We start from the raw sequence: 22,035 nt of genomic DNA, 5'->3' as shown, positions 1-22,035 counted from the left end.
CTTGGTATTCAAAATGGCCGCCTTAACAACAAAGGTCACATGACTGAAAGGCATGTATAAGTAGGTTAGCTTAGACAAACATTCTCTAATGTACGTGACGCTTTGTTTAGCAGTTTATTTTTCAGTCTGACATGAATCTTGATTAAAAAAACATAATAATTTGAAAACCAATTTGAAAATACAATAACAAATGCAACACTGAATAATCACAGTCGGATATTCTTAGAAAATCAGCTTTAGATAAATGTTAAAGGAACAGGCCACCGTTTTTCCACACTGTGATATGTTCTTACCTGAGCTTAGGCGAGTTGATGCGTACCTGTCTGGTCTTTGTGCCCGTGGAAGAGCTCGGTCGCTTCTAACTTCATCCCGTTTGGAGCTATAGGAATATACAGGGAGAGGCCAAATGCTAACAACATCTTTGGTCTTTTTGCATGGCTGAGGGCACACAGTTCTTCCATGCTGTGATATGTTCTTACCTAAGCTAGGGCTGCTCGATTATTGAAAAAATAATAATCACAATTATTTTTGTCATAATTGAAATCACGATTATTCAAACGATTATTTAACTGTATTTTATTTATATATTTATTGATTAAAAAAAAATTACTGTTTCACACCTGCCCCCTGCTGGCCAGCCCGCACACCTGCACAAGTAAACTGAGCAGCGCGGCCTGATGACATCATCACACAGCAGCAGCATGAACCATGGCACGTGAAATGCGAAGGGGAAATAATCAGAGCGCCATGAAATAATGCAAGTCTGCTTTTGATCGTTTTTTTCCCCCGATTATGCTAATTTTGTAATCGTTTAATGTAATAATCGAATTTAGATTAATTGCACAGCCCGAACCTCAGCTTAGACGAGTTGATGCGTACCTGTCTGGTCTTTGTGCCCGTGGAAGAGCGTGGTCGCTTCAAACTTCACTCCCGTTTGGAGCTATAGGAATACATTGGGAGAGGCTTAATGCTAACATCTTTGGTCGTTGTGCGTGATTGAGGGCACGAATAAAGACCAGACCGTTACGTATCAACTAGGGCTGCAACTAGCGATTATTTTGTAAGCGATTAATCTATCAACTATTTTTATGATTAATCGATTAGTCGCTTGGCTACAAATCCTGTAGGAAAATTTAATTTTTTTCCATTTTTTTATCACATAAAGCTAGAGTGGATCCGCTTGAGGACGTGTTGATGGAGTAAACGTAAAGTAAACGTTTGTTGGAGGCTCTTGGTGCTAATTCTGCTTCTGATTGGATGAGACACAAACAGATATTCATGAAATTTACAATGTACAAAATGTTCTACAGACACTTGCTATAAAAACAAAGTAGGTTTTCATCAAAAATACAACATTTTTATGTAATTTTTGCTCTATTTGAGTCTGTGTGAACCAGAAAACGATTAATCGATTACTAAAATAGTTGTCGACTATTTCAATAATCGATGAGTCGTTTCAGCCCTAGCATCAACTCGTCTAAGCTCAGGTAAGGACATATCTCAGTATGTAAAGTATGTGGCCTGTTCCTTTTAAAGCGATCCTTTTGTCGTACAGCAACAATCAAACATACTTGCAAAAGGTAGGTTGGTGTTTATAAAGTATTATTTCTGAAACGTGACCCTTCTCACAGTAAAGATTACAGATGCAGTTAGTCGAGAGCTTTGTTTAGGGATATTTAAACCTGTTCAACTCTTTGTCTCTGCAGATCAGTGCCGTCAGAGCCGTCGTCCCCAACAAAAGCAACAATGAGATCGTCCTGGTGCTGCAGCACTTTGAGAACTCTGTGGACAAAGCGGTTCAGGCCTTTTTGGAAGGTAAGGCACCTGCCATTGTTACGGCTGCGGAACAATCGCAGAATTATTATGTCCATATTTGGTGACTATATCGCAAAATCACAGAGGTCTTCCATCTGACGGGAGTTTACAAAGCTTTGCGAAATGAAACTTTAAAAAAAAATTACTGGTAGATTATCACTGTTTAATATTGCGATAACAATATCAGACAGTTTTCTAATCTCATGCAGTGCTAGTTCCTGTGTTTTGTCTGGGGAAAGACTTTTCTAGTTTTCAGTTTCAGTTTTTTTATCCTGAAAAGCAGTCGCCTCACAGGGCTTCACATTGTGATTTGATCAAAACAGGAAATATTTTGTAAAGAATGAGATAAGCACCAAACAATTAAACAAGACGATGGAAAAATGCCGTCAGCAGTGGATTGTCCTTTAAATCCTCCTCCTCCTCGGCAACAAAACCGAGGGGAAAATGGAAACTGAAGGAGAGAGCCACTTGCATCGACGGACAGGCTGTGGATAATATTTATTTACTCATTTTGTAATGATGGGGAACGTGTGTATTTGACTGTCAGTCACTGGAACAGCTACAACTGGGCACATTTGTGTTTTTAGATTTTTAAAGTAGATAGCTGACATTTTTATACCAGTGTTCCTTATAACAATAGTGTTTTAACCCCTTAACTCCCACCTGAACCGAGCACATTTTCTCGAGTTTGGCTTTACCCCAGTCCAAAAGCTTCTGGAAAAAAGCTGTGAAAATAGCGACAGAATTGAGACGAAAACAATGATATAAATGTGACAAAAAATGGAGAAAACATTGGCAAAAAAGTGATGAAAAATTGATGAAAAAGTGGCAAAAATGTCACAAGAAATTGATAAAAAAAAATTGATGAAAGAATGACAAAAATCTGACAAAAATCTAACAAAAAAGGACAAAAAATGTGAAAAAAAATGTGACAAATGTGACAAAAATCTGATTTTAAAAAAATTGACGAAAAAGGACAAAAATCTGACAAAAAAAGTGATACAAATGTGACAAAAAAGGACAAAAAAATGTCAAAAATGTGACAAAAATTTGATAAAAAAATTGACGAAAAAGGACAAAAATCTGACAAAAAAAGTGATAAAAATGTGACAAAAAATGACAAAAAAATGTCAAAAATGTGACAAAAATTTGATAAAAAAAATTGACGAAAAAGGACAAAAATCGGACAAAAAAGTGATAAAAATGTGACAAAAAAGGACAAAAAATTGACAAAAATGTGACAAAAATTTGATACAAAAAATGACAAAAAATTGACAAAAAATTGACAAAAAATTGACAAAAAAGGACAAAAATTTGACAGACAAAAAAAATACAAAAATGTGATAAAATAAATGACAAAAAAGTTCCAAAAGTGAGTTGAATACCTAACAAAAAAATGATGGAAAAAAAATCTGATGACGTGAGGAAAAAGATCCTCTCGGTTCAGGCGGGAGTTAAGAGCTTAAAGGCCCTTAACTTATTTTTTCCAGCAGAGGTTTACAATTTTATTGTGCGGTTTGTTCTGTTTATCGTCAAGCCTTTTTATTGTTTAATGTTAACAAGCAGGTTATTGTACATTACCATGACAGTAAAGCTCCTCATGAAACGTCTTTGTGATCTCATTCCTGTGGTGAATGAGTTTTAAACTATTCGTGGACAATAAAATCTAGTACCTTTGTTCTTTTTATAAATAAATGTTAGAAGAAAAGTATAAGTCAAAGGTACTAGTTAGTTACTGGAACATAATTGTCTGCCTTGTTCCGGGCCAGCTGCTGACTTGACCTCAGTTGTCAGTAGTACACAGTCATGCAGCGTGCCATAGTTTGCATTCAAAGTTTTGCACGTCACGTAAATACCTCCTAGTTTGACAGGGATATAAATAGGAACAAAAGACACGTCAGACCGCTTCTAAAAACACCTCAGGCCCTTTGAGATTTTTGGCAGATTACACGGGTTTAAAACGTGTGCGATTGTTGTGGTTCGCAGGCAGCGCGGCGGAAATCTTAAAGGAGTGGAACGTCACGGGCAAGAAGAAGGTAGGTCTCTGACAGGTTGTTCAGATAATTAAGGTGACGATTAAGTTTATTTATGGACAAGGTTTCAACTGGTTTGAACCTGGAGGTGAATTTCAAGCATGTTTTAGAAGTCACGACTAGCTCTGAACGACTTGAGCTGCGTCATGTGCTTTTGTTTATTTCTCAGTCGACTTAAAGGGATAATTCAGGATTTTTGACACAGGGCCTCATTTCCTCGTTATCCAGTGTGTTGCTGGAGATTTCTGGAGATATTTTTTTTATAATTCATGCAGTTCTTACGTTTGAAGAGTGTCGTGGCGCTAGGCTAGTGCTAGGCTAACGCGTTTCTATGGTATCAGCTAGCCTGCATTAAAAACAGTGTGACCCGCTCCACAGAGCACCTGAGGCAAATCACTTATAACGCCAGACTAACCATGTAAATGTCTGTGTCCATAGAATAATTTTAACCATTTTGCATTTAAGGCGAGACACTGCAGGTGAATAGGGAAAAAAAATAAATGTAGAAATATATCAATTTGAAACTTTTGCTGAACATCACAGATATAAATATGAGGAAAAATGTATTGCATTTTTTCCGTCATTTTATGTTTTCACATAAAAATAAGGCATTTTGAGCATTAAAATGGCCAACATTGCCTATATTTTGGGGAATTGAGCCAGATTAAAAGTTTATGGTTTTATTTTATTGACATATTAGTGACTAAGATTTTTTCAGAGGGGATTTTGGATATTTTGTTTAGTTTTTCAATAAACTAATCACCAGTGAAAAAATCTGTAAAAACTCAAATTCCGCCTGTTTTTTTGGTTTCAAAGCTGAATAAATCAGGCTAGGAACTAGATATTAAAAAATCCCTCTGAAAAAACCTTCAAAATATTGTTGTGTCTCAGACTGTAAAGTTTGGAGTCTGTGGGAGCTTCTATAAGGGCTCAGGCTCTGCCCGAGTGCGGCTTCTCTCATTCAGAGAAAACCAGCCCTGAAGTTTTGTAGCGAGTGCGCATGCTCGGCCCGTTCTCCGACTTTTCCGCTCCAGCGTCTCGTAGGAGGAAAAACACCATATTTGGGTGAAAGCGTCATCACGGGGCCCCTTAGCAGGACACGTGGATGTCAAATCTGTCAATATTTATGAATGAAAACCCGCGGGAAAGACGGCCTTTCTACGCGGCGCAGCAGCTACTTCCGGGTCGCCCCCACCTCGCAGACAAAACATCATAAAATAAACATCATTTTTATATCTGACATGAAAACTAAGATGTAAAGGGAGGAAAATAGATTAAAATCTCCACTTCGACCACTGCGTGAAAAATCAATACTTTCACCTAAAGTGTCTCGCCTTAAAATAACTTATATTTGAGCAGCATCAGCTTCGTGGTTGTATAAGCTATGCGGCGGCGGAGTGATCTGCTGGAAAGTAGTTCCTCAAAATGCGATCATTCATGTGATGCAGGTCAGTTTTATTCCAAAAAATATTCTATGGACACAGACATGTATATGGTTAGTCTGGTGTTATAAGTGATTTGCCTCAGGTGCTCTGTGGAGCGGGTCACACTGTTTTTAATGCAGGCTAGCTGATACCATAGAAATGCACTAGCCTTACATTAGCCAAGTGCCACGAAACTCTTCAAATAAAAGAACTGCATGAATTACAATAAAACATATCTCCAGAAATCAGCAACACTCTGGATAACGAGGAAATGAGGCCCTGTGTCAAAAATCCTGAAAAATCCCTTTAAGGTGCGCGGTAGATCGTTGATGTACAGGGAAAACATCCCTTTTTCTCTGTTAGCATTGCGTTAGCCGCGGCGCTAATCACTCCATTCATAGTCCTGGGCCCAGCTCTGATCACAGAATAATAAACTCGGCTCCGACTGGATTCACATGTCTCTTACTTCACAATGAAATTAAGAGAAAATAGCAAGAAATTGTTTAGGCTATTTACAAAAAAAAAAGCTTATTGTAAATTATATAAATGACCATGTGGACTATTTTGAATTACATGTCATAAATCCTTTCCGTAGTCCCTCTGAGGGTAATACAAGTGTTAATGGGATGATTGGAGGGTCTTTCATCTCCCCCAGTGTCTCTGGCCAGAAAACCACAATTGCAACTTCCCTGCCTACGGGTCGGAGGCGAAGATAAAATCGCAATATTTATTATTTTTTGCCTAAAATCAATATTTTTTCATTCAGCCCTAGTCACAACCATGATTTTTGTTTCTTATGACTTTTAACCTGGAAAGTCCCACGTCTACTACGACTTATGGGGAACGTCGCCATAACCGAGATCAAAATTCAAACAAAGAAAGGAATAGTCAATCTTTTGTATATTCTAAAGTTCATAAGAGGAAAATCTCTGCATTCCAGTTGTCCCCTGAAGTCTGACTTTCCTGGTTTTGAGCAGTAAATTTCACCCTTTCAACTTGGAATTTCCAACTTGGGGGGAAACTTGGGAAGAATCTGTAAAGGCAGCGCTGGATTAAACAAAATGGTGACGTCCTTCGGTTCACATTGGGTCTGACTTTCGCCAGCTTCAGAGCTTGAATTATTCATATTCCTCAGTCAGGCGGTAAACTTTCCAACCTGACGACAGTAACTCAGATGAATTTTCCAGCTCTGAGGACAATTGGAACGCAGCACAAGTCAGTAACAAGTCAGTGCAAACCTATTTTACCGGTTAAGTTTGTGACACGGCTTTAGTTTTTGTAGCGAAATACTTTTCACTTGATAATCCACAAGCTCGTCACCTCCACCCTTTTGCAGAACAGGGTGAAGCTCTTGAAGTCTAAATTAGCCCGAGAGCTGATGAGGAAGTAGATGACGTACAGAGAGTGTTTACGCTTGATCCTTCTTGGGTCTTGTCCAACACAAGAAGCGAGGAAAAGGGCTGCAGCATTAATCATAGTAAAAATCGACAAATCAAATAATTCTTGTTTGGTTTTCTGTGTGCAGACTCTAGAGCAGGGGTTTGCGTCAATTTCCATCATAGCCAAAACACCAAGGGCCGAACCTCACCATTGTAGCCTAAAGTAAAAAAAAACATTTTCTGTAAAAACCCAGAGAGACTGGCTATAATCTCAGAGGAACTCATATCTGTCAGAAAACACCAAAGCCAGATGTGTCTCAGTCAGAGGAGGAAACGTCTGGAATATTCTGAATGACACCTTAAAAAACTTCTTAAACGCTTTCAAAAAAATGTTCAAATCTAATGTAATTGGTAGTTATAAGGCACTAGCGCTAACTCACATATAAACTCTCCTGTGTGCAGTGTTCATTTTGACAACATATTTTAATTTAGTTTTAGTCTTAGTCTTTTGACTAAAATGTAATTCGATTTTAGTCGAGATTTAGTCGAAAAAATCTTTTCAATTTTAGTCTAGCTTTAGTCGACTAAAATTGCACGTCAATTTAGTCGACTAAATTTAAGACTAATTTAGTCGACTTTGCATTTATAACATTCATTATAATCATATTTAATGTTGTTCCTCTGCTTCATGGAGCTGCTCCACATGAACAAAGCTCAGAGCTGATCCTTTGGCAGAGAATTTACATGATCTGAGGCTCTTTCAGACGGTCGATAGAAGTTTGGATGATTTTAGTCTCTCCTTTTCATTTTTATTTAGTCTTATTTTAGTCGACTAAAATATCTGGACATTTTAGTCATAGTTTTTGTCTCATGAAAAACTTTTAATTTAGTTTTAGTCCAATTTTAGTCGTCAAAAATATCACTTTGACTAAAGTTAAGACTAAATATTTTAGTCGACGAAATTAACTGCCTGTGTGCACTATATTCTGTCTTTACATTACATTATTGATTGATGTGTGACTTGTGCGAATTAATTTTGTAACTAATTGATACAGAAACATAATCATTTTGTCCTCATCTTGCAGATGGTAAAACTGCTGTAGACTCTAAGTTACTCTTAAAGCAGTACTAAGTAACTCTTCCCCCTAGAGGCCATAAGCGCAACTGCAGGTGTCGTAGCAAGTTACGATTTTTTAACGTATTAATTGTCTTGGAGAGTAAATACTACGCTGACAGGAAAGGCGAAGGGAGAGAGGGTTTCTGTGCATCCAATTATACAATGGAAATATTTTTTTTTACTCAAACCTGGCTGTAAATACTGTTAAAAGTGACGTTAGCCGCAGTTAGCTTTGCCCGTTAGCATGTTAGCTTCTTCTTCGTGATTCCATTAGTGTGTATTGCTTTCTCCGCACCGGTGGCAGTCAAGTTGCAAACATGGTTTTCTGGCCAGAGACACCGGGGAGAGATGAAAGACCCTCCAATCATCCCATAAACACTTGTATTACCCCCACAGGGACTACGGGAAGGATTTATTAAGGTAAACACGTTACTTAGTACTGCTTTAAGTTGCAATAGGGTTTGGCTTTAGATCAGTGTTTCACTTCAGCCAAAACCCTTTTCAGTCATTGTTTCAGTGTTTTCATGTTTTGTAGTCGATCGTGTCTGTGTGAAGATACTGACTGAAATAAACTAAACTAAACTAAAAACTAAATGCCAATGTTTTACATCAGTGGTTCTAAAGTGGTCCGGCTCCGAGACCCGCCATTACCTTAATGACAAAGTGCGACCCAAATAAAACTGTAATTTGTCATATATCGCATAAAATATTGCATTTACCAAACGTTTTTCTTGAACAAGCCGTAGGTTTGCTTTGAAGCCTGAAATTATGATTACAACAACCCAATAATACAAATTTGAACAGACTCCAGTGTGTTTCCGTGTAGTTTCAGATGGAAAATATTGAAAAAAAGTTCCCTGTAGGGATCGCGACCCACTTTTGAGTCCCGACCCACCAGTTGAGAATCACTGTTTTACATTATATAGATACAGACGGCATCTCGTCATAGAAGGGGGCGTGGCTTCGCCGAGGGGGAAAATAGAATCTTTAGAGAAACACAATTTTTCCCTCTTTTTAGCCATTTTCTGGTGGAATATGAACTTATTTATCACATAAATAAAGTCAAGTGTAAATCGGGCCCATGTGGATATTTTCTCACAGCAGATTGTTCAGTAGAAGTGAAAAAACGACAGTTGTAGCTTGCGCTAGCTAACCGTTAGCATTTGCCCGATGCTAACATGTAGCATCATGTTAGCATTCTCAGTTTTTTATGTATTTATGGGCTGTTGAACCACTTTGCTCCTCCCCATGTCTTTGTTTCTTTCTTTAGTAGAAACTATAGAGATACAGAGATACAGAGACGCCGTCTGTATCTATAGATACAGACGGCGTCTCTGGAATCGCCCATATATGGTCATGTTGGAAAACAGTTAAGGGGGAAAACAATTTTGAAAAAATGTATATTTTCTCTAATTATTCAAAAACTACTGTAACAAATGCTGAAATATGAATATAGTTTCTACTAAATAATGATACAAAGACATGGAGAGGAGAAAAGTGGCTCAACATCCCATAAATACATGAATAACGGAGAATGCTAACATCATGCTACATGTTAGCATCGGGCAAATGCTAACGGTTAGCTAGCGCTTGCTACAACTGCCGTTTTTTCACTTCTACTGAACAATCTGCTGTGAGAAAATATCCATATGGGCCCGATTTACACTTGACTTTATTTGTAACTGATAAATAAGTTCATATTCCACCAGAAAATGGCAAAAAGAGTGAAAATTGTGTTTCTCTAAAGATTCTATTTTCCCCCTTGGCGAAGCCACGCCCCCTTCTCTGACGAGATGCCGTCTGTATCTATATGACCAAGTGGGATGTTCTCCAAAGACATTTAAAAAATACACCATAAAAAGACACTATAATCACATTTTTAGTGTACTTTAACCGGTATTTGCATAATCATATTTCTCAAAATCATATTGGGGGCCAGAGGTTCTGTGCTGGAGGGCCGGATTTGGCCCCCGGGCCTGACGTTGCCGACCCCTGCTCTAGAGATTAGCACAGAGCAGCCCTTTACACATCAAAACGACACCCATTTTGATCCTGATCTTTCAGCCCAAGAAGAAAAAGAAGCCCAAGCCGCAGGCGGAGGAAGAGGCGTCGGTGGAGGCATCGGCTGCAGATGGCGCCGAGGAGCCGCGGGACGAGCTCAACGGTTTCCACGGTAACGGGTCGATAGCGGACGGGGAGTCTCTGGACTCTCTGAGCGAACAGCTGGACTCGGCCTCTCTCGACGCGGCGGAACTGGACTCCGAGCCGGCCACATCTGAGACCACAGGTGAGCGGAACCAAGACCTGCTGTATAAAACACCAGGGCCGGACTGGGACTGAAAAACAGCCCTGGACTCTGGTCAGCCCGGCCCAAATCAGCGTAAATGTGACACTTCCACAAATACACATGTTAACCTCTGACCCCCCGCCTTAACCGAGAGCATTTTCTCCAGTTCGGCTTTGCCCAAATCTAAAAGCTTCTTGACTGGAGAGCAACACTGTAACGCCTCATTTGAAAGATAAAATCTAGAAAAGTGATGGGACTTTTTGTGACGTCGTCGCTGCATTTTTGTCATGTTTTCGTCACTTTTTTGTCACTTTTTCGTTGTGTTTTCGTCTTTTGTTTTTCGGTTGTTGTTTTTTTTTCATTTTACTGTTGTTTTTTCATCGCTTTTTTCATTGCTTTTTCGTCACATATTGTTGTGTTTTTGTCACTTTTTTTGTTGCTTTTCCAGCACATTTTTGTTTTTGGATGCTTTTCTTTTAACCCCTTAACTCCCACCTGAACCGAGCACATTTTCTCCAGTTTGGCTTTACCCAAATCTAAAACCTTCTGGAAAAAAGGTGTAAAAATAGTGACAAAACTGAGATGAAAACAATGACGGAAATGTGACCAAAAAATGAGAAAAGTTTGACAAAAAAATGACAAAAAATTGATAAAAATTTGACCCAAAATAATGACCACAAATGTTACAAAAATGAGTTGAATACCCAACAAAGAAATGATGGGGAAAAAATCTGATGACGTGAGGAAAAAGATCCTCTCGGTTCAGGCGGGAGTTAAGAGGTTAAGCTTTTAGATTTGGGTAAAGCTCGGTCTCGCCCGGGGGTAAGGCTAAGGTAAAGTGAGAGGCCAGACCGGTGGCCCTAGAGCCAGTGGCCCTTCTGTGCTCCTCCAGAATACAGGACATATGGCCAGTCCGCCCCTGTAAAAGACCCATTTCCATCAGGTTTATCCTTCTCCGCTTGGTTTTACTGTTTGTGTGTGTCCACAATATAAGAACTGTAAAAAACGTGACAACAACATGGCAACAACGTGAGGAAAAAGACCCGCCTATAGGCTTAAGGTGGGGGGTAAGAGGTTAACCTTCCAAACTGATGGGCAAAATCAAACTAACAATACAGACTTGCCGTTTCTTTGGTCTCTGTTGCCACGGTGTCGCTGTGCCGAGACATCACTCGCATTCCCTCTATCGTATGTGAAAGGCTCGATCCTAAGTGTTTGACTCGCTGTGATCAAACCTCATTCAATGTACTTTCTGAATATCACATTTTCCCCTCTTTTAAACGACACTAAAGTTAACGCACTTCCTCTCAGGGGCCGAGGCGGAGAGTCAGTGCAGCGCTCCGAGCCCGGAGTCTGTTCCCGAGAGCAGGAATCACCAGGGTCCGAGAGGAAACAAGCCCCGACAGAGACCTGCGCACCCCTCCTCCACTGCAACGCCCGACAGCAGCCAGCAAGGAGCCAAGAAAATAGGTCACAACTCTCTCACCAAATATCGATTACTGTTGTAGCTTTTTATATTAGTATTGCATTGACTTCATTGTGGATAAAGCATTCACAATGTGTTGATGATGTCATGATTTATCCCTGTGTATTTAACCCCTTAACTCCCGCCTGAACCGAGCACATTTTCTCCTGTTTGGCTTTACCCCAGTCCAAAAGCTTCTGGGAAAAAGCAGTGAAAATACTGAGACATAAACTGAGACGAAAACAATGATGGAAATGTGAAAAAAAAGTGAGAAAACATTGACAAAAAAGTGACGAAAAATTGATGAAAAATGACACAAAAATGTCACAAGAAATCGAAGGAAAAAAAAAGAGGTGGTATTCTGCTTTTTTCAGTCACACAGCACCAGTCTATATCACACTACAATGATGAGCAAACCTTCTGTTGGTCTGTAAATGCAGTAAATTAGAATAACTGCCTAGTATAAAATGTCTCTCTCAAAATGGCTGTAGTGAATGTCTTGAAATAGGCCTCTGTCTCTTTAAGAACCTCTGAGCCTTTCCGACACGCCCCCTCCACACGCTGTCTGTGGCATCAGTGGGGAGGGGGTTCTGCTGAGGAGCAGTGGTTGGTTACTCGGCTGGTGACCAAAGCTCGGAGGCGTCTCCAGGAGGTGGGGGCGTTCCTAGGAGGACTCAGGCAAACCTATCCCTAAAATGGCCGCCATCAGAGTTTTTACAGATTACTCAAAAATACGTGAATGTGCCAAGGCAACACTTAAAGCAACTCATTTTTGTAACTTTTTCGTCAATTTTTATCAATTTTTTTGTAATTTTTTGGTTATTTTTGGTAAGTTTTTTGTATTTTTCTTGTCAAATATTTATCACATTTTTGTCATTTTTTTTGTCAATTTTTGTCACATTTTTTTCATTTTTTCGTCAATCTTTTATCAAATTTTTGACACCTTTTTGTTACATTTTGGTCATTTTTTGTCATATTTTTGTAATTTTTTTGGTCACATTTTGGTCATTTTTCCGTCTCATTTTGCTGCTTTTTTCACAGCTTTTATCCAGAAGCTTTTGGACTGGGGTCAAGCCAAACCTATCCCTAAAATGGCCGCCATCAGAGTTTTTACAGATTACTCAAAAATACGTGAATGTGCCAAGGCAACACTTCAGGCCTGTTTTTAATGAGGGAATGACATAATAACATGATGGAAAGCTTGAAAAAGTCGATTTTGCATAATACCCCCACTTTAAAGTATTTACTGTCTCATTATGTCCCCACAGCCTCAAACATCGACCGCTCGGTGAAGGACTTGCAGCGGTGCACGGCGTCGCTCACTCGCTACAGGATGGTGGTCAAAGACGAGATGGATTCCTCCATCAAGCGAATGAAGCAGACCTTTGCAGAGCTTCAGAGCTGGTAAGATCCCGGCCTCTAAACTGCACAAGCGCCCAAAGAAAGTCAACATAATAAAAACAGTTTATTATTGTGTGCAGTTTCACCCGTGAAACCCGATACGGTGGCTTTCAGTTAAAGGACAGTGAAGCCTATTTGTTTACACTTTGCACTTTTATCGTTGAACATTGAGATCTTTTGCCTCGGAGCTGCTGGTTATGTTTCTGCTTCCGTGGGTTATTTGTGTGGTATTATCCAGATTATAAAGATTTGAAGATGGTTTTCAAGGATCGAGAAGGTTGACTTTACCTCGTTACTTTTTGTTTAATTCAAATTGGCGGCTATGACTCACTACTCAGCTGATAACGTCATTTTGTAGCTTCAGGAAGTATTCACACCGTCTATTTTCTCCAATGTTTCTGTGTTAAAGTCTAATGGGGCTGTCACACCTTGACGATCGATGCCAAACGCTCACATTCGCTGAGTATCCATAATGAGTCCACAACTTACGCCCAACGACAGCCTAGCTTATGCGTAAGGCACCGCAGCGTAATGCGGGGCAGCAAGAGAGGATTAAGCTAAGGCCATGGGGAAGGGGAGGCGTGATGCGCGGGCTGTGGGTTCCACCGCGGGTCAGTCGGGTCATGAAAATCTCCTTTGATCGCGGGACAGGTCATATATGCCGGTCGCGATATGGACCAGAAGTCATATCCCCATATATTTTGGTTGAATATCGATATACAATATACCGTAAATTCTGTAATACTGGCCTGTATTCCATTAGCGGCCGGGTCTCTGACAGAGGCCGCGTCGGGTCTCTGACAGAGGCCGGGTCTCTGACAGGGGCCGGGTCTCTGACAGGGGCCGGGTCTCTGACAGGGGCCGGGTCTCTGACAGGGGCCGGGTCTCTGACAGGGGCCGGGTCTCTGACAGAGGCCGGGTTTGCGGCTGGCGGAGGCAAATTAAAGCCGGTCTCTAAAACAGGCCGGGGCTTTTATTGCTGGGTTGCAGGTGACATCACAGCATTCTAAAGGCCAATGCTATTGTATGGAGGAAAAATTATTTTGTCTTTGAGGAAATTTTCGGTCTTGTACAGAGAGATCATGGAGCCAGTGACTGATATTAATGATCATTTTTCTAATTCATATATTTTCTTTTGAGCTACGACTTGTGAAAGTGTAATGCTGTTAATAGGAAAAACGGGCTCCTGCCCCCCGCTGGGCCCGATGACATCATCACATTCTAGAACCTGCAACCCAGCAATTAGAAACTATAGGTTTACTGGTGTAAATGAAACTCACGTGCAGGAAGTAACAAACGGGAACCCGGGCCGAGGGGGACGCTGCGGAGGAGCTGATCCGAGCGTAACTTTGACACAGATTTAGCCACTTTTCAAACCTCCTGTGACTGTATTTGGAAACAGGGGGAGAGTTGTGTGACCCTCCAGGGTTTTAATAAAGTCACCATCGCGTCCTCAAAGCACGTCCAGCTGCTCCGTGTGCAGGTCAGTCCCACGCCTCAAAATAACTCCTCCCGTCAGCGCGAGCGTCTCGTCTTCTCTCGGGTCAGTCTCATGATCGATCACAAACACAAACGCTCCGTCTAAACTCGCCTTTTACACAAGATAACAACAAATAATCCGGTCCGGTAAAAACGAAACAGAAACCTGCAGTGACACTGATGTCAAAGCTCCGCTAACAGCAACGAAACACTTCCTGTTGTCCCGACAAAATAAAAGGCGTCAATGTTCCAGCCGCTGGGAGAGGGTTTGAAATGTTTATTAATAAATGAACCTAATATTTTAGGTGCAAATGGACACAAATCTAGTTTTTCTTCATTTTCCTGGTCGTTGAAATGAAATGTTAAATCAAAGTCAGAGCTAAATGCGAGTAGTTTTATTGAAAACTGTCTATGAAATGTACACTGTATGACAAAGCTCTGTAAGTTGCACATTTAAAGGGACTATACGAAGTTTTAAAATGTTAAAACTAAGTATTTTCCTGCCCCCACATGTTCCTACAATGTCCTATTGTGTAGAATGACCCAGACCTGCCTCTAAAATCCTGCTCTGTCGCTCAAAAAGTTGTTACTTTGGGTCTGAATTGCCGTCATGCACGAGCTTAACATAGAAGCTGCAGTTACACGTATGACCTGAGGTGGCTCCACGTCTGTGATAAAAGAAGCCAATAGTGCAGAGAACTTTTCACCTCATAAAATATCTGACTTTCCAAGAACTCCCCAGACTTGACCAAGAAACAAACTGGACCAAATCAGGACTAAACCTGGACTGGACTGACTCATAAGGTAAAGTGTACCATAGTTTGAGAACCATTGAAATAACCCATTCTAGCTCATGTCAAACACTGGTCTTGGGTAAAAACCTTTTCCACCGTGAGACACTTTTAACCCCTTAACTCCCACCTGAACTGAGCACGTTTTCTCCAGTTTGGCTTTACCCCAATCCAAAAGCTTCTGGAAAAAAGGTGTGAAAAAAGCAACAAAACTGAGACGAAAACAATGATGGAAATGTGACAAAAAAGTGAGAACATTGACAAATAAGTGACGAAAAATTGATGAAAAAGTGGCAAAAATGTCACAAAAATGTCAGAATGAAATTGACAAAAAATTGACGAAAAATGACAAAATTGTGACAAAAAAAAGTGATAAAAATTTGATTAAAAATTGATTAAAAAAATTGACGAAAAAATGACAAAAAATTGACAAAAAAGTGACAAATTTGATAATGAGACAAAAAAACGACAAAAAATGTCATTAAAAATTGACCAAAAATTGATAAAAAATTTACGGAAAATTTGATTTAAAAAATGGCAAAAAAATGGCAAAAAATTGACAAAAAATGACAAAAAAATGGATGAAAAATTGATGAAAAATTGACGAAAAAATGACAAAAAAATGACAAAAATGTAATAAATTTGACAAAAAAATTACCAAAATGTGACCAAAAAATGCCAAAAATTTGATAAAAAAATGACAACAAAAAAATACAAAAATGTGATAAAAATTTGACCAAAAAAAATCCCCCAAAAATGACAAAAATGTGATTAAAAATTGACGAAAAAATTACAAAAAAGGGACAAAAATGACTTGAATACCCAACAAAAAAATGATGGAAAATAAAACTGACGTGAGGAAAAAGATCCTCTCGGTTCAGGCGGGAGGTTAAAAGAGAAAACTGCAGAGCTACTTCCTTTGTGGATGCATGAGTAACTATGGGAGAGGGTAAACTTTGGACAGTCAGTTGCCATGAGGATATTTCGACGCAAAGAAAACAATTTAAGTTTCCTCCTAATAGATTAATATTGAACTAGATTGTGTTGAACATTTACACATCACTGGGTTCCCGAACAAGTGAAGCATCTATGAATGAGTTCCTTCTCAAAGATATAGACTCATCAAGCCGAAGTAGAAATATACAAAGCTTTAGGGAAATACTGATCTCCTATGCAACAAGTTTAAGATCCCTGCTGTAAAGTAATCTTAATGTAAATAAAGAAATCTTCCTCTTGTGTGTGTTGAAATGAGATTAGATAACCCTTTATTGTCCCTTGTGGGAAATTTGTCTTGAGCTCACAGCTGCTATTTGGACATATCACTCAAAACTACAGCCAAAAAACACAACGCTCAGAGGAGAAAGTTAAAAGTGACTTATGGTTTACAATCGTGGCACCTGAACCCGACTGCAGCACCCGATGGCCCTGTGCCTTTAACCATCAGACGTGCAATGAGAAACAAAAGTAAAATGTTCTTTATTGACGTATAGTCCTTGTGATCTGACACTGATACCAAAAGTGATAAAGACTTGCAGCGTTTTTGCATTGGAACGAGCTCAGGCATTGCTGTAAAATGACAACTTCCTCGGCCTCAGGAGATTTGAGAAACATTGCGATCATTTTTAGATATTTTACGTTACAGACTTAAAGGAACAGGCCACCGTTTTTCCACACTGAGATATGTTCTTACCTGAGCTTAGACGAGTTGATGCGTATCTGTCTGGTCTTTGTGCGTGCGCTCAGTCATGCAAATGTTGTTAGCATTTAGCCTCTCACAGCATAGGTGTAGCTCCAAAATGGGGTGAAGTTAGAAGCTACCAAGCTCTTCCACGTTTTTCCTATGTAACTAAGGTTGCGTGAGCCTTTACACAATCAAAGTTTAGTTACATAAAATCAAACATGAGGATAATCTAAGCGTATAGCACCCACAAAGACCAGACAGTTACGCATCAACTCGTCTAAGCTCAGGTAAGAACATATCTCAGTGTGGAAAAACGGTGGCCTGTTCCTGAAGTATCTGCTAAACAGGAATGTCCTGAATAAATCAGCCAGAAGTGAGAGTCAAAGGTCTTTTTAAGGTTTATTTGAGCTCAACTTAACAACAAAAGTTCCCTGTGAACAAGAAGTAGTGTAGTTTTAGAATATTTAGGATTCATTTTGTTCTACAAATGCACAAACGGATAAAAATTCCACTTGCCTGACAACTACACCGCAACTTCTACTATCAGAGGCTGTGGGTTCTACCTTAAAGAGGGGGTATTCTGCTTTTTTCAGTCCCATAGCACCAGTCTATATCACACTACAATGATGACCAAACCTTCTGTTGGTCTGTAAATGCAGTAAATTAGAATAACTGCCTTGTATAAAATGTCTCTCTCAAAATGGCTGTAGTGAATGTCTTGAAATAGGCCTCTGTCTCTTTAAGAACCTCTGACCCTTTCCGCTCGAAATCTGATCAAAAGTAACGAGAATTGACCCGCATAAATATCCGAGTCCTGATCGGGAGGTGTTGTCCGATTCCGATCGAGTCTGTAACCACGTGATCGGGCCCGATTTCCGATCACGTGATCGGATCAGGACATCCCTACTGGCAACACTGTCACAGATCAACACTGACACATTTTACAGTTCAGAAGCTTCATACACAGGATTATAGACGAGACATTTGGAAAAATCTGCCAAAAATATTGGCCGTGCATATCGGCATCGGCCTTGGAAAAACCCATCAGTCGACCTGTATTCAAAATGTCTTTTACAGTCTGCTACATTCATCAGGACCATAAACAAAATATTGAGTCTAAATTCCGTAACAGACTATTTTAATTGGAGAAAAACAGTATTTTTTAATAACGTGTGTGTTTTCAGCTCCTTTTTCATGATAAAAGCAGAGACCACTTTTCCAATTCCTCAGTGAAAACACTTCATCCTACACTTGTTGAATATATCCTCTCGTTCAAATGCAAAGAATAACCCTCACACTGTGTTTCTTTTCAGTCTAATGGACAGAGAAGTCACTCTACTGGCAGAAATGGACAAAGTCAAAGCCGAATCCAGTAAGTACAGCCATTCACGGGCGACACATTTAACTAACGAGCCAGCCAACCACAGAGCGGGATCGTGCATACCACCCGCCGGCCACGCGTATTCTTTACATAATGCGATCGCTCTGGATCTGACCTAAATCACGGCGCCGAGGTGCTGAAGACTGTTGTGGAACAGCGAGGCCTGTTTCCTTCCCGTGAGCAGCAGCAGCAGCAGCAGCAGCGCCTCAGGCTACAGCTGTACCTGCGCCGTACTGCAAAACCCTGTGAACGTGACTCCAACATTTAAGCTGTTAGTATCAGCTGGTTTGAGTAATTAAGTCTACTTGGACTAATCAGTAACCAGTTGCTAATCTATTTTAATATTCGTAGCATCGTATACTGCAAAAAGTGAATATCAAACATTGGCTTAAAGCAGTACTAAGTAACTCTTCCCCCTAAAGGCCATAAGCGCAACTGCAGGTGTCGTAGCAAGTTACGATTTTTTAATTTATTAATTGTCTTGGAGAGTAGACAGGAAAGGCGAAGGGAGAGAGGGTTTCTGTGCATCCAATTATACAATAGAAATATTTTTTTTCACTCAAACTTGGCTGTAAATACTGTTTAAAGTGACGTTAGCCCGCAGTTAGCTTTGCCCGTTAGCATGTTAGCTTCTTCTTCGTGATTTCATTAGTGTGTATTGCTTTCTCCGCACCGGGGCAGTCAAGTTGCAAACATGGTTTTCTGGCCAGAGACACCAGGGGGAGATGAAAGACCCTCCAATCATCCCATAAACACTTGTATCACCCCCACAGGGACTACGGGAAGGATTTATTAAGGTAAATAAGTTACTTAGTACTGCTTTAAATGACTTGAATTGAGGAAATGTTTCTTGTTTTGAGCGGTTTTCACTCATTTAGACACTTTTCCTGATCGGACCAAGTTTTGCTTATAATATTTTTTCATTATTTTGTGTTAAAGACAAACAAAACAAACAATTACCCTGGGGATCTCAGCAAAACAAAAATAAAGAATAATAATAATAAATATATCCACACATACACACACCTACATTATGTATATATACAGTGGGGAAAAAAAGTATTTGGCCAAAATCCAATAGAATGTCTATGTGAAACTGACCAAATACTTTTTTTCCCACTGTATATATACACACACATACATACACACATATACATATACATATATACATACACGTACCTGTACATACCCACACATATACATGCATGTGAATAAATAAAATGAATACATTGCAATTAATGAAAGATTAAAACAAAGTCAACTTATAATATAATATAAATGATCTCCATTCAATTATAAATATTAGGGCTGCATGATATTTAACAAAGAAAATCACAGTACAGCATTAAAGGGTGCAATAAATGGTTTAAGTTCTCCTTCTGAGGACGACTCATCTTCCAACTAATACTCCTTGTTATGATATTACGAAGCAGCCTTGAAGATCTTTAACTTAAAAAGTCCATAAATGCATTTCCAAATTTTGTTAAATTCTGATGTTTTATTTTCAACCTTAAAGCCGTACTAAGTAACGTGTTTACCTTAATAAATCCTTTCCGTAGTCCCTGTGGGGGTAATACAAGTGTTTATGGGATGATTGGAGGGTCTTTCATCGCCCCCTGGTGTCTCTGGCCAGAAAACCATGTTTGCAACTTGACTGCCACCGAACCGGAGAAAGCAATACACACTAATGAAATCACGAAGAAGCAGCTAACATGCTAACGGGCAAAGCTAACTGCGGGCTAGCGTCACCTTAAACAGTATTTACAGCCAAGTTTGAGTGAAAAAAAATATTTCCATTGTATAATTGGATGCACTGTAACCCTCTCTCCCTTCGCCTTTCCTGTCGGCGTAGTATTTACTCTCCAAGACAATTAATAAATTAAAAAATCGTAACTTGCCACTACACCTGCAGTTGCACTTATGGCCTCTAGGGGGAAGAGTTACTTAGTACTGCTTTAAATGACTTGAATTGAGGAAATGTTTCTTGTTTTGAGCGGTTTTCACTCATTTAGACACTTTTCCTGATCGGACCTAGTTTTGCTTATAATATTTTTTCATTATTTTGTGTTAAAGACAAACAAAACAAACAATTACCCTGGGGATCTCAGCAAAACAAGAATAAAGAATAATAATAAAAAATATATCCACACATACACACACCTACATATGTATATATACAGTGGGGGAAAAAAGTATTTGGCCAAAATCCAATAGAATGTCTGTGTGAAACTGACCAAATACTTTTTTCCCCCACTGTATATATACACACATACATACACACATATACATATACATATATACATACACGTACCTGCACATACACACACATATACATGCATGTGAATAAATAAAATGAATACATTGCAATTAGTGAAAGATTAAAACAATAAAGTCAACTTACAATAAATAGTCCAAACAGATCGTTGATCTCGATTCAATTATAAATATTAGGGCTGCATGATATTTAACAAAGAAAATCACAGTACAGCATTAAAGGGTGCAATAAATTGTTTAAGTTCTCCTTCTGAGGACGACTCATCTTCCAACTAATACTCCTTGTTATAATATTACGAAGCAGCCTCGAAGATCTTTAACTTAAAAAGTCCATAAATGCATTTCCAAATTTTGTTAAATTCTGATGTTTTATTTTTAACCTTAAAGCAGAACTAAGTAACGTGTTTACCTTAATAAATCCTCCCCGTAGTCCCTGTGGGGGTAATACAAGTGTTTATGGGATGATTGGAGGGTCTTTCATCGCCCCCTGGTGTCTCTGGACAGAAAACCATGTTTGCAACTTGACTGCCACCGGTCCGGAGAAAGCAATACACACTAATGGAATCACGAAGAAGAAGCTAACATGCTAACGGGCAAAGCTAACTGCGGGCTAGCGTCACTTTAAACAGTATTTACAGCCAGGTTTGAGTGAAAAAAAATATTTCCATTGTATAATTGGATGCACAGTAACCCTCTCTCCCTTCGCCTTTCCTGTTGGCGTAGTATTTACCCTCACGGACAATTAATAAGTTAAAAAAACAATCGCAACATGCTACGACACCTGCAGTTGCGCTTATGGCCTCTAGGGGGAAGAGTTACTTAGTACTGCTTTAAATGTTAACTTTTCAAGTGCCAATCGGACCGAGTTTACTTTGCTTGTTCGAGGACATTTCACACCAGTTCTAGGGTAAATCTCGCTTGAAATAAGAAAGTAAAATTGCCAATGAGATAAGACCAATTTTCTTTCCCCATTGGCAAAGAAAATGACCTGAAATAAGGACGAAACGTATCGAAACGAGTCAGAAACATCTCAGAACAAGTGAAATAATCTAGGACAAATGCCCAAGAACTTCTTAACTAGTCAAAACAACTAAAATTTTGATTATTGTGCTCAAATTGAGATGTTTATACTGATCTAGTTAATTACTTTTTGCAGTGTAGCATTATACAAAGTCATTCTTTTTCGTTTTAGTTCATTCTACTCTCCAAACACAAGGGGATCTTTACTTTGGCTCCGTCCTCAGCCAGTCAGAAAGTATTTCCCTTTTCTCTTGTGTCTCTTGCTCCAGTGGTTAAGGCTGAATATCTATTTTTGTGGATCTTCCCTCTCAAACGTAGCGTTGAAGCCGTGTTGCTCGTTTCCCTGTTTTGCAGTGCAGCATACCTGCCCGTGTGTCTGTACATACATGTAACATGACAGAGCGGGAGCTGCATATTTGCCATAAGTAGGCCACTCTCGCTCTCTCAGTGAGCGTTGTGTGCTTCTGAGCTGCGAGTGAATAGTGTCA

At 39.5% G+C, this 22,035-nt stretch overlaps 1 protein-coding gene across 1 annotated transcript in view; it reads left to right on the top strand.

Annotated features, from left to right (window-relative positions):
- The window catches only part of spats2 (spermatogenesis associated serine rich 2), a 44,223-nt gene that overhangs the window by 9,356 nt on the left and 12,832 nt on the right, over positions 1-22,035 (top strand). The window contains exons 3-8 of the mRNA XM_079558827.1: positions 1,707-1,815; positions 3,802-3,851; positions 9,833-10,055; positions 11,367-11,525; positions 12,789-12,924; positions 18,186-18,244. Coding sequence (XP_079414953.1) covers positions 1,707-1,815; positions 3,802-3,851; positions 9,833-10,055; positions 11,367-11,525; positions 12,789-12,924; positions 18,186-18,244 — 736 coding nt within the window. The remainder of the gene's footprint in view (positions 1-1,706; positions 1,816-3,801; positions 3,852-9,832; positions 10,056-11,366; positions 11,526-12,788; positions 12,925-18,185; positions 18,245-22,035) is intronic.

This window comes from Gobius niger (genome assembly GCF_951799975.1).
Source record: "Gobius niger genome assembly, chromosome: 6".
NCBI lineage: Eukaryota > Metazoa > Chordata > Actinopteri > Gobiiformes > Gobiidae > Gobius > Gobius niger.
Note: the sequence above shows the minus strand (reverse complement) of the source record. Positions and strands in the feature narration are given on the sequence as shown.